Source organism: Thermobia domestica, chromosome 15 (assembly GCF_964235325.1).
Source record: "Thermobia domestica chromosome 15, izTheDome1.hap1.1, whole genome shotgun sequence".
In the NCBI taxonomy this organism is placed as follows: Eukaryota; Metazoa; Arthropoda; class Insecta; order Zygentoma; family Lepismatidae; genus Thermobia; species Thermobia domestica.
This window is the reverse complement of record NC_137468.1, coordinates 23,456,072-23,470,712: the sequence shown is the minus strand read 5'-3', so window position 1 is coordinate 23,470,712 and position 14,641 is coordinate 23,456,072. Positions and strand designations below refer to the sequence as shown.

The window sequence follows — 14,641 nt, the reverse complement described above, 5'->3', positions numbered from 1 at the left end:
TCCATTCTAGCTACATGACCTGCCCACCTAAGCCTCCTAGACTTGACGACCCTAACAATGTTGGGTAAACCGTATAAACTATGTAGCTCCTCGTTATGAAGCTTCCGCCATTCCCCATTCTCGTTCTTCTTGGGTCCGAATATTCTTCTCAGAATCCTGTTCTCAAATACTTTCAGTCTATGTTCTTCCCTCAGAGTAAGCGACCATGTTTCACAACCATACAGAACAACAGGCATGATTATCGTTTTATATATTTTATGCTTCAAATTCCTCGACAGAATTCGCGACGACAAGAGATTTTGAACCGAATAGTAACACGAATTCCCTGCTTTTAGTCGACATTTAATTTCTTCGTGAATATGATTTTCGTCTGTTAATATTGATCCTAAATATTTGAAAGTATCCACTTTATCAAAAGCATTATTTAATATTTTAACGCCTCCACAATTTGCCGTATTACGGTCCCGACGCACTTCCATGTATTTAGTTTTCTCTGCATTTACTTCTAAACCCATGTCCCTGCAAGCGTTTAATAAGATCTCTGCATTTATTTCTACTGTTCTCCTATCATCCCCTATTAAATTTACATCATCAGCATGTGCCATAACCTGGTGAATGCCGTTCAACTCTAGGCCCTGGTTGCTATCTTTGATTTTCCTTATGGCATATTCCAGCACAAAGTTAAATAATAATGGCGACAACGCATCTCCTTGTTTCAGGCCATTTTCAACGTGGAAGCTCGTGGACAAAAATTTTCCTACCCGGACTTTACTTTGGGATTCACTTAAACATATCTTAATTAATCTAATTAGCTTTCTCGGTATTCCAAGTTCTGTAAGAACGTTGTATAATGTTTCTCTCCTAACCGAGTCGTAAGCCTTTCTAAAATCAATAAATAGTTGATGTACCGGGGTATTGTATTCCCACTTCTTTTCGAGTATTTGGCGAATGGTAAATATTTACAGTTACATAACTATTTAAAATTTTCTCTGAGAAGTAATTTTTGTGAACGCAATGTAGTCTTGCTTCTGATTATTTGCCAAAATCTTATACATTACTTGATCCAATGTTGAAATTGCAAGACGTGAAGCGACATCAACGTCCAGGGTTCCTGTATTTTGCCCAGCCTAATTAGACAGAACAATAGATTCCCATTTCAAAACAAGATAAAAGCCATTAACAATTTAAAAGCTTTTCTGTTCGGATTGGGATATTATTCAGTCACGGATAATCGATACTAATTTAGACACTTGTTTGTGAACTGGAGTTGAGATTTGCAACAGAAGAAAGTTCAGCTAAACTTTTGTTCTCCTCAAGCAGTCCACGTCACTCGTGAAAGGATCAGTGATCAAATATTAATTTGTAGAGGATTCTCCTTCTTGCGCTTTGATTAGCAGTGATTGGTTTTCAAGCAGCGTTCTGAGATTTTGGCGTATAGCAGTCGTTATATATGTCGATTCTTCCACACTGATCCTTTCACGAACATACAAATATATATGTTGTCGTCACCTTAATGTCAAAGGGGAGTAAGAGACATGTGCGAATTAGCATTATTAGGCAAATGGATGTAAATAACAGAGTGGCGTATACCGCCTGTATATCAGATAATAAATTTTCAATGTATTCTGTATACGCCTTACTGTTCTTTTCCATTGTTAATATAACATTATGAAAGTTTTCTCTTTTCTTTCTTTTCTTTTCTTTTTCTTTCTTTTTTTTCAAAATCGGAAATTGGTGTCTATGGAACGAGAAGAAATGTTCGCTTAATAATTTCCGATCTTCTTAGTTGTCACAACTTTGTAAAGTATAACATAGCCGTTGATTAGTGGACTTTTTACAATGATTATCAAGTTATATTTTGGTCCAAAAATAAATTTTGTAGGTATAATGTGAGTGAACAGTATCAAGAATAGATGTGCTAGTAAGATGGGAAGACAGGAGCATAAACGTGACGTCATCAACAGTGAAGATGGATGATACGAGGATGGATTGAAAAGTTCGTGTCCTGACGTACAAAATTAGAAAATATTTAGATAAATTATATTTTATTTTTCTACGTAATACCCCTCGACCGAGATACATTTACGCCACACTCCGGTAACGCTTCTATACCTGCCACTTTTTTTTTTTTTTTTTTTTTTTTTTTTAATGATTTCTCGTGCCCTGCAAAACATCCCAGTACAGCACTTTTTAATTCTGCATCCGAAGAAAATCTCTGACTCCCCCCACCCCACTCACCCCAAAAAACTTTTCTGGTTTCTAAACAAGTGAAAGTCTGAAGAGGCCACATCCGGCAAATAGGGTGGGTGCGGCTACAGTTCGAACCCACAGGAATGAATTTCTACTATGGATGGAAGGAACGTCTGAACGCGCGCACTGCCTTAGTGAAATAATTCCTTTCTTCGGAGCATTTCTAGGCTTTTAATTCTGATTTTTCCTCACACAAACATCACAGAAGAGTGCAGTAGTATTCAGAATTAACAGTCTTTCTCTTTTCAAGAAATCAATTAGGACGTTGCCACTAGCATCCCAAGAAATTGATGTCATAACCTTGTTTGCTGACAAAACTTGTTTGCCTTTTTTTTAACGGGGGGGGGGGGGGGAAGAAGATCCAGGTTGTTTCGTCGATTGCGTTTGTGTTCAACTGAAATCACCTTGGGTTCCCCATCTCGCAAACACCTTAGAAAACCCTAATTCGTTGACAATGCTAGCTCATAGGAAATATTCACAGTCTCAGTTCTCTTGGGTTCTGATTCTGCAGTCATTCAAAATCAGGTCACAAATTTTATTGATATTTTCTGTAGTGGTCGACGTTGAAGGCCTGTCACTGCAGGAGTCATCTTCAATGCTGTTTCTGTCACTCTTAAATTAAGCTACCTACTTTTTCACCTTGGAATACGAGAACGCGGAATCTCCTAGTGTCTCTACCCTGTCCTTATGAATTTCCTGTAGTGTTAAGCCTTTTTTATTCAGGTACTTAATGACAGCTCAATGCTCGATTTTCTCCATGTCACATATTTCCATCACTTCAATTGACTTAGTGCCTTATAAACTGCTTACCTGAAACAATAGAGAAGTGAAATTGTACGCAGTGACTAGCAACGGATTAAAAAAATAAAATCTTTAAGTTTTACGTCCCACAGTTTTGCCGGTTAGGCTAAAGGAGACGGTGAAGATGAGAAATGAATGAAGTGGTGGAATGAAAGAAGTGGGAGGAAACGGGAGAACCCCGAGAAAACCCACGAGCACGATGTTTGTCCACCACAAAATCCACACGGCGCGAGCTGGGATCGAACCAGGGACCCCAAGCACCGGAGGTAAACGCTCTACCACTGAGCCACCGCGCCCCCAACCAACGGATATAGCTACGCAGTTAATGTATACAAATATAAAATAATTGCATCTTTCCTAGTCAGGCAATGAACTTTCCAATCCACCCTTGTATTGTTTACCCCATAGTTCTTTTTTTTGGGGGGGAGGGAGAGGTCGCTTATGTGAATATTGACATTCTTGGTGACATTCGAATCCAGTTCAGCCCCATGCGTATCCTAATGGGATAAGGAATTCAAATACTTTTCTCAAACCTATTCTGTTCGTGCGAAGAATGGGCATTTCAGCTAGTACGTACATCATAATCCGTTCTCAGAAAATATGCATAACAACTCCTACATTTAATTATATACCCGTATACATTGTGTCACTACATTTTAAAAGGAAAAGAGTTGTGTTATCCATAGCCTAGTTTTCATGCGATGGGGTCTCTTGAATGTTGTAAACTGCTAGCAGAGATTTCACAACTGTAGCAACAACACTCGCGAAGGTAATCCATTAACAACTTTGTTAATGGATATTTATTTGTATATATATTATGAAAAACTGATAGCTACGTAAGAGAAGACAGGAAATACTGCCCACGTAAGGAGTAATACTGAAATTAACATGTTAACATTTGTTCAAATATGGTGAAATTCAGTAAGTTTGTCTTTACATTATATTCTTTTTAAATAATATAATTTATATTGTGACAAATCTTTATCGAGATCTTCCGAATAAGACTAATTAACTTATTGTGCATTCATATTCAAAAATATCTTCTAACAGATCTTTATCTTAGATCAGTGATTCTCAAAATGTGGTCAGCAGACCGCTGGGTGTCTTGGGCGAATATTATGGGTTTCGCGAGGCAAAGTAAATTTCATGATTTTCATTATGAAAAATACGATTATAATAATCATACTGAGTAATATAATGATAATTATATTAGTGAATCTGGTTTTGGCAATTGTTGCAATGTAAGCACTGAACTTGCGATTGCGACAATCTATATAGTGTATATAGTGTTTATAGTGTATAGTGTGTATAGTATTTATATATATAATGTAAAGTACAAATCGTATTTTCTGTATACATGAAAATATTGTATTATCTTCTATTAAGGAATTTTGTTAGAAGTATGCCAAAATGCACATCTGTGAAAGAGGTGCTTAAAATCACTAAATTTAATAACAGCTGTCTTACATATAAAAATGTAATTAAAATACTATAGTTATTATGGGTTCTTTCAGTTTATTAGGTTTGAGTTTAGTGTCCATTTCAGCAGCAAGGCTATACAAGATGTGGACCTACAGCTTAATGTGGGATCGGAACCACTTGAGCTTCCATTTAGTGTGCTGTGTACTTCTGTTTCTCTTCTTAATACGGAAACAGAATTCAAAGGGAGCAATTCTTCCCAAAGATTCAAAATTGCTTCAGTTTGATTTGATTTGATGTCTCTTTCAGCAGCAAGGCTATATGAGACGTAACCAACCTACAGCTTAACGTGGGGCCCAAACCACATGTACTGCACCAAAGGCGTGTGCGCTTTCCACATAGCCACTAGGAAGCTCACAAAATTTCTTCAGAAGATTGTTATATTTCTTTGTCATATTCTCTACGTCTAACTTCTACGTATTCATGCATTACACCAGAAGAAGTAAATATTACCTCATCTTCTGTTGGTCTGTGATTACAGGGTATATATATTAGGTCATAGATAGCCAGTTTATAGCTATTGTTATACAATGAAACCTGTCTATATACGCGAGCACAGTTGCTGCATGGCGTATCTGAAAATATTTTTTTTTTTCTTAGTTTAACGTCCAACAATTACCCTTTAGGCTAAAGAAGGCGGATAATTAATAAAAGTGAATGATCGTCAAATTAAGATTTGTCCTCTCTCTCTCCGGGAATCGAACTCGGGATCATATGCACCAAAGAGACACGTAGTAGTCACTAGACTAGCTGGGAAGGTTCAAGGTGTCTCGGGTTCTATTCCCCGGGAGATTATTTGATGCAGTATGCAAATTCCTCCTTAAACTATAGATCTACGTATCATATGAAAGCTTGTAGAATAATCTTAATTAGAAATGCGCCAAAAAATTATTCTTTCAGAACAATATTATGCATGGTCCTCAAAGGGTTAAAATAAAGTCCATAAGCCAGGTCAGGTTTCTATCGGAGGCAAGGACTTACACCGGGTACCGAACCGGATACCACACGCACGAAGCATGTTCGTTAGACACTTGGCCACGATTGAGGACCGTATAAACATAATTATAATATATTTCTACATCTATGTATATTCTTCTTATAGATCTTATAGATAAGCAACAGTAATTTTTATAGTTTACATTAATAAAAGAAGTTTGATCTCTTTTACCCAACCGGGCGTGGTCCTTGTTTGTTTGAGGCTTTTTTATTTTCGCAGAACGATGGAGGCGATTGTTATCTTGTCATTTAGCGCAGTTCTCCCTGTGCGTGTTTCTTTGCAATTTGTGCATGTGAGGAAGTATCATGAAACGATGACAACCTGCAATTCACATGATACACTTCGCTTTATTACCTCCATGAAAGCATTAGTTTCTGTCATACAGGAGATGTCGATGCGAAGATCCTTGGAAGCAGAAGATTCTGTTATCTCACTCTGCAAGTTCAACAGGTTGAATCGAAAAGTCTCACAGTGGCGAAGATATTAAGAGGTAAGACCTATCTATATCTATAAGTTCAGTGGCGTAATGAAGGGAAATATTCCCTTGTCCGGCCTCAGGCGAAATAATCAGTGGAAGTGGGGGAGGGGCGGTAGGATAGAAGTGCGAAAAATATCTTCGCGTTGCAATGCTTCGACATGGGGAGTTAACATCAACATAATTATTAAACTAACAAAAATGGGTGTTAAATATGTATGAAATATATATATTAATTAGATATTCCATTAAGTGGGTTGAGTTTCCCCATCCCCGCAGGATTTCGGACCCTTGTCCGGACTCTGTCAAGTACAATGCTAGGAATTTTAGAGAACAAAATTGTACATTATGTGGAAATGAAAGTTTGGATTATATGTATATGATGAATCTAAAGAGTAGCAAATTTGCAATCGTTATAGATTCCAAACAAAGTCGTATCAACATCAAATAGCGTATATACACTCACCGCTGGTCTTGTGGGTAGCGTGCATGCCTGTGGTCTACGACAATGGTTCTTAACGTTTCCCACCGGCACCACCAATACGGCTCGCGTACCACAGATTGAGAAATCGTGGTGTAAGGGTTCCCGAGTTCGATTCCAGGTGGGAGGACAAAATACGTTGATTCGGATTCTTCCTTAATTTTAGGTTCATGTTTCATATAGTCTCGGTGCTGAAAGGGTACTAAGCTATAATCCAGTCAACTATAAAATAGCATATACAACTAACTTTGATAACGACGATGTGTACAGCTGTTCAACGCATGTTCTAGCTGAGGTTCTTTCACGTCCAAACGAATACTCTTGTAGCAACATCCGAAATACCAAAATTGCATGTGGACAATAACTATACGAATTTTCACTTTTAGGTCTTACAAAGATTTTTCAGCATTCACTTTTGTTTTAACACCCTTTACAACTAGAAGTCGCAGAGCATAAGTCTGGGAAACATGCAGGCCAAGAAAAGATACACATATCAATCTCTTCCCGAATTGTTCATCCAGATAACGTTTCAGCTAAAGGACTAAGGGAGGGGGTACCGAGCAATGTTGGAAGTAAACAGCATATATGCCTCCTCTGTTTAACTATGGAATTAGGAGTGTTTACAATATTTGACAGTATGCATTAACATAGAAAGTTCACTCCTTAAAGAAAAATTGACTTCATGTTACTCTTGTAAACTGTTTCAACTGTCGCTGCTGTAAATTTCTTGCCTTAGCCTCCTGCTTCCCGCACAACATGAAACCAATGTTGTCACATATATGTACGTCTATAAATTTTCAAAGCTTCTCGGGTGACGTAATAATTGATTGAAGATTTTTGGGGTTAAAATCCGCAGAAGGTCCAGACGCGGCTTCTGAGGGTAGGCAGGATAGGCTAAGCCTACCCTAGTTTACCTGAATAATTTATGAATTAAATCTTTAAAATATTTATAGAGCATTGTATAAAATTTCCCTGAAACAGAGTCTTCGAAATGTTTAAATTTGCAATTAATGATACACGCAAAGGCCTGGACGAATGTGCACTCTTAAATTTGCCTACTCTGCTAGATATTCTCAGTGTGTATACAAGTTTTAGCCCACGAATAAGCATAATATCCATCATATATTCCGAAGCATACACAGCGCATGCGTATAAAGCTTTGGCCAGCTCTTGCAGACTCTGCCTACTCCAACAGATACAGTGCCACAGTGCTGGCTTCCTTTTCCTGAAATCGCTAGGATCGCTTGCTTACATGTGCATTTACAGAGTTGCGAACGGCTTAAATCGTTAGGAATCTAAACGTGCTAGATACAAAACCAGAAAGTAATCGAGGGAGGGGCAGTATTGAAAACAAATAATACATGTTATTAGTGTTTAAAGATTCGGCATACAAACAACAGAAAAAATAATTATTTCAGAAATAATAATAATAATAATAATAATAATAATAATAATAATAATAATAATAATAATAATAATAATAATAATAATAATAATAATAATAATAATATTATTATTATTATTATTATTATTATTATTATTATTATTATTATTATTATTATTATTATTATTATTATTATTATTATTTGATGCATTTGTTATCAGTGGCATTGCAAGGGGTGGGCGATAACCCAAGACTTCGCGCTTTCAAAGGCCTTAAAAAGACCAACAAGCCTAAATAGGATTTAACATTGACTTTTATAAAGACCCATCGATTCAATAACTAATAATGTAAATACAAACAATTATGAATTCGGATTTGTTTACATAAAACATTACATAATAATGGTGGCTTGAAACAAACTTATCATCTATTCTTGTAACAGTGCCGTGCCGTGGGGAGGGGGGGAGCGAGGTGACGGCCCCGGACGTCGAAGTAAGGGGGTGCAAAATTCGGAGGGACGAAAGAAAAGAAAATAAGGAAAGAAAAGATAGAGAGAGGAAAATTACGTACTTAAATTCTCTTCCTGTTTAGAAAGTAGTTCTATAACGTTACTCATGTTAGGGAAATGCACAAAATGTAAAGAAAAAGTAATAAAAAGTGCTCAAAATCAAGGACAAGCAGGGTTTATTTTTGAAAATTTTCGTACGGTTCGCGCCAACAATGGTGACGCTCAGCGGCTGGTCTGTCGACCTCACTCAGTCGTATGTTTGGGGCACCTCATATACTCTCGCCCCGGTCGCTGATTTTCTACGGCACGGCACTGTCTTGTAATATTAGACTTCTAACATAGCCGAGTAGTACACAATACATTTAGTTTTATTGTGTACCGGATTATATACTTTTTTTTATAATTTGCCTACCCTTAGCATTTTGGTACGATCCGCCACTGAGAAGGTTCCTCTAAAATTAATAAATTTACTTGGAAATTGAGAGCATTATACGAAATTCAAGCATCAGACAAACCAAAAATGGCTACGAAGGTCATTACTGTACAGTAACTAATTAAAGAGAAAAATGAAGTTTAATCTTGGGCCATATAAAGGAGCGAAGTAAGACTATATTAGGTAAACTGACAATAGGGCATGTGTCAGTGTTTCAAACCCATTCTCTTAGTAGCTAACCTAGGAAGTATATGATGCAATAATGATAGTGACCAACATGCACGCCCGAACTGGGGAGCAGAAGGGGCCCACTTGGCTCATGAAAATGTATATGTAATATAGTAAACCACCTATCCCTATATGAAATACCAGGCATAATATAGCAACCATGGAGATCCCGCCCCCCTAGAAAATTTTCTTCTGGCTCCTATGGTGACCAACTAACATCGTATAATAACATATTGCCCCTTCGGGACTCCACTACAGCGAATTGGTTCCATTTGTGCTCTTTGGTGCTAACGTAGCACAAGTTGATTTGTGTTTTTTGCGTAATAGTTTTCCTGGTATACGTCAGGATTTTGCAACACTGAAGAGCTGAAAGAACTACTTTTGCGCAGTAATGCAATATAGGCCTAGATGAATACTTATTTAGTTAAGAATAAAGAAATCTCGAAACTAAGAAGTATTTGGAAATAACAATTACGATTGAAACAGGGGTAATTTCAGTATAGTGTAAGACTATTGCGAGTAACATAACGATAAATAAATAGTAAAAATAACGTTTATAGCAGATTCATGTTCCTGGGATCAGAGGTCAACCTTAACCGCTTTCGGTTTGAAACTTTTCCTAGGAGGGCATGCATTAATATTCAGGGCGCCCCAGAAAAATTAGATTTCTCTGGGAAATATAGGAAATTTCCCCTTAGAAAAGTATGAAATCGGAGTTTTACTGAAGTAGAGCTTAGCAGTAGACAGGGTGCTGGGAATCCAGACCTCCCGAAATTCCGACGACCTTTCCATAAATTTAGTGTAATTTTAGGGGTGATTTTACAAATTTTAATATAGAAATATAATTTATTCTCGCATTGAATTTGGTCTCACCGAAAAGGTTCGAACCAACCACTGAATAAATTTCTGCGTACGTGCATGGAGGCCAGATTGCATTTATGCTTCATCTTAGGGTAATACATTTTATTCAAATGATGGGGCAGCAGCAACACTTTAAATTATTTTCAGTTCTTCTGGAATTGGCATGCTGGGCTCAAACCATGCTTAACAAGTTAAAATGAGGGAATAATGTTTGATATGTCTTAAGAAATATATATTATTTCTAGGGTATTTTTCTCCATAGGAGTCTTTTTATGTATGGTAGAGGAAAAAGAGGAGAGTGTGGAAGTGGTACAATTGATAGACAGTACTAAACAGAAAAAAAAAATGTATCAAGTGAAAAAAAAAAGTAGCGTATTGTAAGCAATATTCTCATTTTGCGGCACGATCTGCCAACAATGGAAGAACGCAGAATATCTCTAGTCTTTCGAGGGTGACTCCACGTCCTATTTTCGGTTGCTTTCGGTGTTGATCCAGTATCTTAAAGTAATACGGGGCTCATTCAATTGAAATGTAGCGAACTTCGGTCTAGAAAGCCAAAAAATATTGGTGTTACGAGTCGATGCATTACCCAATTGATGATCATATTCGACCTGGTGTGAATTTGAATGGAGTTTTTTTTTTATTATTCGCTGTACACTGGAGAATAAAGTGCTTTATTGTCTCTTGATTTTCTTTCGTTATGCCGTGCTCGTTGGTTTTCTCGGGGTTCTCCCGTTTCCTCCCATTTTCATTATTCCACCATTTCACTCATCTCTCATCATCATCGTCTCCTTTAGCCTAACCGGCATAACCATGGGACGTAAAACTTAAAGATTTCATTTCATTTCTTTCGTTATGCTGGAATAAATTAACTACTCGTACTGTGAATATGGTTCTCGATAACGCACAAAGAATTGTTTTCTTCTACGTTAAGAATTATTGTATTTATCAGTTTCAAAGCTTCAGTACAAGGGGGGTATCAAAAATTGGCACAATCATCTGGAAGGAAACAATTTTACATACCTTTGAGGCCGTGATGGCATCAATCATTCTCTGTGTAGGTCACTGTATTTCGTGACACAATCCCTGTTATCAAAATAGCCCTTTATTAGTGGACAATTCATTTCTGGAAAAAAGAAAGAAAATCACTTGATGCCAGGTCCGGTGAATATGGAGAATAAGGTAAGATTTCATATCCTACCTGCCTTCGCTATGGATACATTTGCTGAATGAGTTGTTGGAATGTGTGCCAAAGTAGCGGCCGTTTGCTGAGCATTCCTCGACGTTTGGTCTTCATCTCTTAACCGAGTTAGGAGATGATAATATTGTTGACTAGTTGATATTTAGTCCTCTGGCAGGTAATCTGTCATGATTACTTCCTCACAGTCCAAGAACACATACAGCATCACTTTGGAGACAGACGTTTGCACCTTTGCCGTTTTAGGGGTGGGGCAGGAAAGAAGTTTTCACTGCTTGCTCATTTCCTTTGTCTCTGGGTTATAAAGTTATACCTAATTTTAATCTATTGTGACTAATTGGCAGAAAACTCACACTGATCGAACATTTTCCTTGACGCTTCCTCTCGTAAGCAACCTGACACTTTTTGAAAATGCAGCTGGTTATGAATTATATTTCACACGATCCATAACTAATACCTATTTCTGCTACACTTTCAATGGTTAGGCTAGTTTTAGGCGGAAGCATATATCGTAGCAGATGTGCTGCCAAAAATCTCGTATAATATTCTATGGCATCGAAAGTATATGGTGCTTTTACACGGTAGCATTTTGATAAGCATCTTGTCATGACGTAGCAAACAAATCACTGGAGAATAGCGCAATTATGGCTCCGAAGCTAAAGCGTGAAGTAGCTAAAACTATGGTGGTTGTAACAACAATTCTCGCCGGTTATATTAAAAAACGAAAACCACAAAAAAGTATGAGGGCAAAGAATTGGTTGTTGCGGAAGGATGATAGTATTTAGTTATTTCTGTGGTAGAGAAAGAACTGAAGCCTAAGGATCCTATTGCATTCAAGAACTTCCTGCGTATGGATAATGCAGCCTTCGAAAAGTTCTTTGTATAAACACAGATGATCGTCATATATTTTAATCAGCATAATAATAGCATCCCTACTCCAACTAATTTTTCTTTAATACAATTCAATTTCCCTCACAAAACAAGAGCATGGATATTTGGCACAAAATCTTTCGCTTCCTTTTAACACACCAACACCACGGTGCTGCAATCGGACCAGAAATGGTGGGGAAAATGCTGCGAAATAGAGCAGGTTCTATCGGCAAGAAATACCAGAGGATATGCCATGGCATGTGAAATACTATAGCATTTGCTATTTTACACAGTAGGATATGGATGATACGATTTTTGCTACGACAAATGTTTCCATCTAAAACTAGCCTTACCCTTTTGCCTTCCAGTATGATATCTACTTTCCACGTCATGACGACATCATTTGTGAAAAATGGTCTCCCAGATCTAAGGCTATCCGAAGTGGTCGTGCTTCCAGTTTGAAATTACCATTTCCACTTGTATACCATCCCATAGGATGGTCTTTCATGCTCACAAACTGCTTTGCTCTTCTTGTGAATTTGCTTTGCTGATTTTCCCTAGAGATGCAGGAACTTGATAAGGTATCGTGCATCAAGTTTATCATTAATACATCTTGAGTAGCTTATCTGTAAGAAACAGTGTATAATATACATGTCCGAGATTCGTAGTTCGTTTGTTTCCTTCTGGGTGATTGCATGAACTTGACACTTGCTCGTGTTAACAAGAGAGTACGTACGGTCAATAATGTGGATACCTGTCTCATATAACACATAGGCTCTTTTATCAGTAACTTCCTAATAATCTGAATAAAATTCTCTTTGGTATAGATGACTTAGATCTATTTTAATTTTGCTTGTGAAGTACGTTCTATTGATTTAACACCATTTTTCTCTATCAAGGATGAGTAACTTGGAGAGACGAGATCCTCTATAGTTTATTGTGGGATCCATACCACACAGTTGAGTTTCCACCGGAAATCGAACGGGATCTGTACAATCAAAGGCACATGCAAACCATATAAACACAAGCAAGTTGAAGGCTATATGAAACTTTGATCTAAAGTTTGTTAAGAAATCTCAACCACGTGCAATACGTAATACGCACGGAAATGGCACTCGAGACTCATATAGTATAGAATTTTAAAAATATTTATCACTTCTGTGTGTAGAAACTACATAATGAAATTACGTTATTTATTTCAGCAACTGTGTAAAACTCGTTGACGACATCAGACAAATGGTAGAACTTTACGCAAAGTATAGCCTTTTACCAATAACTGAAGAAGGAGATGGTACGCAAGTTGACTCGAACAGCTTACCTTCGACACCTGGCTTCAACCATCATTCAGCCCCAACGAGTCCAGAAAGGAAGAACTCTCGCAAACAATCGGATGTATCATTATTTAACATCAGCGCCTCTTACGGACATAAAAGAAATCTTAAGCGTAGACAAGCGAGGCTTAATAGTCAACTATTATATTCAGCAGAAACAGGAAATGTCCCCCTCTTCAACAAATGCTTAACAATCGGAGCCACTGTTAATGCTACATGTTGGCCACTGAAAGTGTCCGTTCTGCAAGTGGCTGCTCTTTTTGGAAGACATGAAATGATCAGTACTTTACTTGCTTGTGGAGCTGAAGCCAGCATTGCAGATACTAACGGAAGAACAGCTCTACACCTTGCTGCTTGGTCGGGGAATGATACATGTGTAGAATTGTTACTTAACCATGGATGTAATGCAAACCAACGCACACAAACACCAGATAGTATTAACATCTACCCAGAGGAATGCAAAGATTCCTGTGACCATAACCATAACAGTCTAGGACGAAAGGTAAGTTCATTTTTACTTTTGTTACTTCTCTGTTGTTTTAATCAAATCTTGAAACTTTAATTTCACGCATTTCCATATCTAACTTACTAGAGTAGTGCTTCTCAATCTTGTTTACCTGGCGCCCCCTCCCTAAACCTTGCTATTTCATGCTTCCTCCTCCCAGGTCGTTATTTTTTTTTTATTTTTTTGTCTGAGTCCTGCAATTTCAGATGCAGCATTGAATTTAAAATGTTCAATAATAATAATAATACACCAACTTACAAAAAGAAGTTAAGTATTTGAAAGGAATGGTCCAATATCAACGTAATTTCGTACACATGCGCACCATCGGAGGGTATGTAAATGATTAGACTTGCAATGATCTTTGACGGCTAGAACGGCCACCAGAGTGCACTAGTGTTGTCACCACGAGACCATCTTATTAGGCCTGACAGCGTATATAAGGGGCGTGCACAGCGTCAGACGGTTAGTGACCGCAGTGAATATAATAACCATAATAACCATATGAATATAATAACCATAATCTCCCATTATTTCTAGCAAGACTTCTGGATACCATTGTAGTGCAGTATTATTTTTTAAACATTTTTTTCTTAATGAAACTGTAGTTGTTAAAACTCGACAGTTATTTTGTGAGTATACAGCATTTAATTGAACGCTTCTTTGTTACAAGATTCGTAACACAGTATTTGTAAGTTAAATAATTCTTAAAAAAAAAAAAGCGTGGTTAGGGAGCTGGCTTTAATGCGAGGCTGAGGAATTCAGAGTTGATTGACAGGTGCCCCACCCCGTCACCAAGAAACGGTCACTCGACGGTCCTGGGCAGGGTTGCCAGTGCGTTGT

At 37.6% G+C, this 14,641-nt stretch overlaps 1 protein-coding gene across 1 annotated transcript in view; it reads left to right on the top strand.

Moving 5' to 3' along the window:
- Positions 1-14,641, top strand: part of LOC145671441 (transient receptor potential cation channel subfamily A member 1-like) — a 36,652-nt gene that overhangs the window by 8,588 nt on the left and 13,423 nt on the right. The window contains exon 2 of the mRNA XM_081740630.1: positions 13,168-13,798. Within this exon, the coding sequence (XP_081596756.1) occupies positions 13,168-13,798 (631 nt within the window). The remainder of the gene's footprint in view (positions 1-13,167; positions 13,799-14,641) is intronic.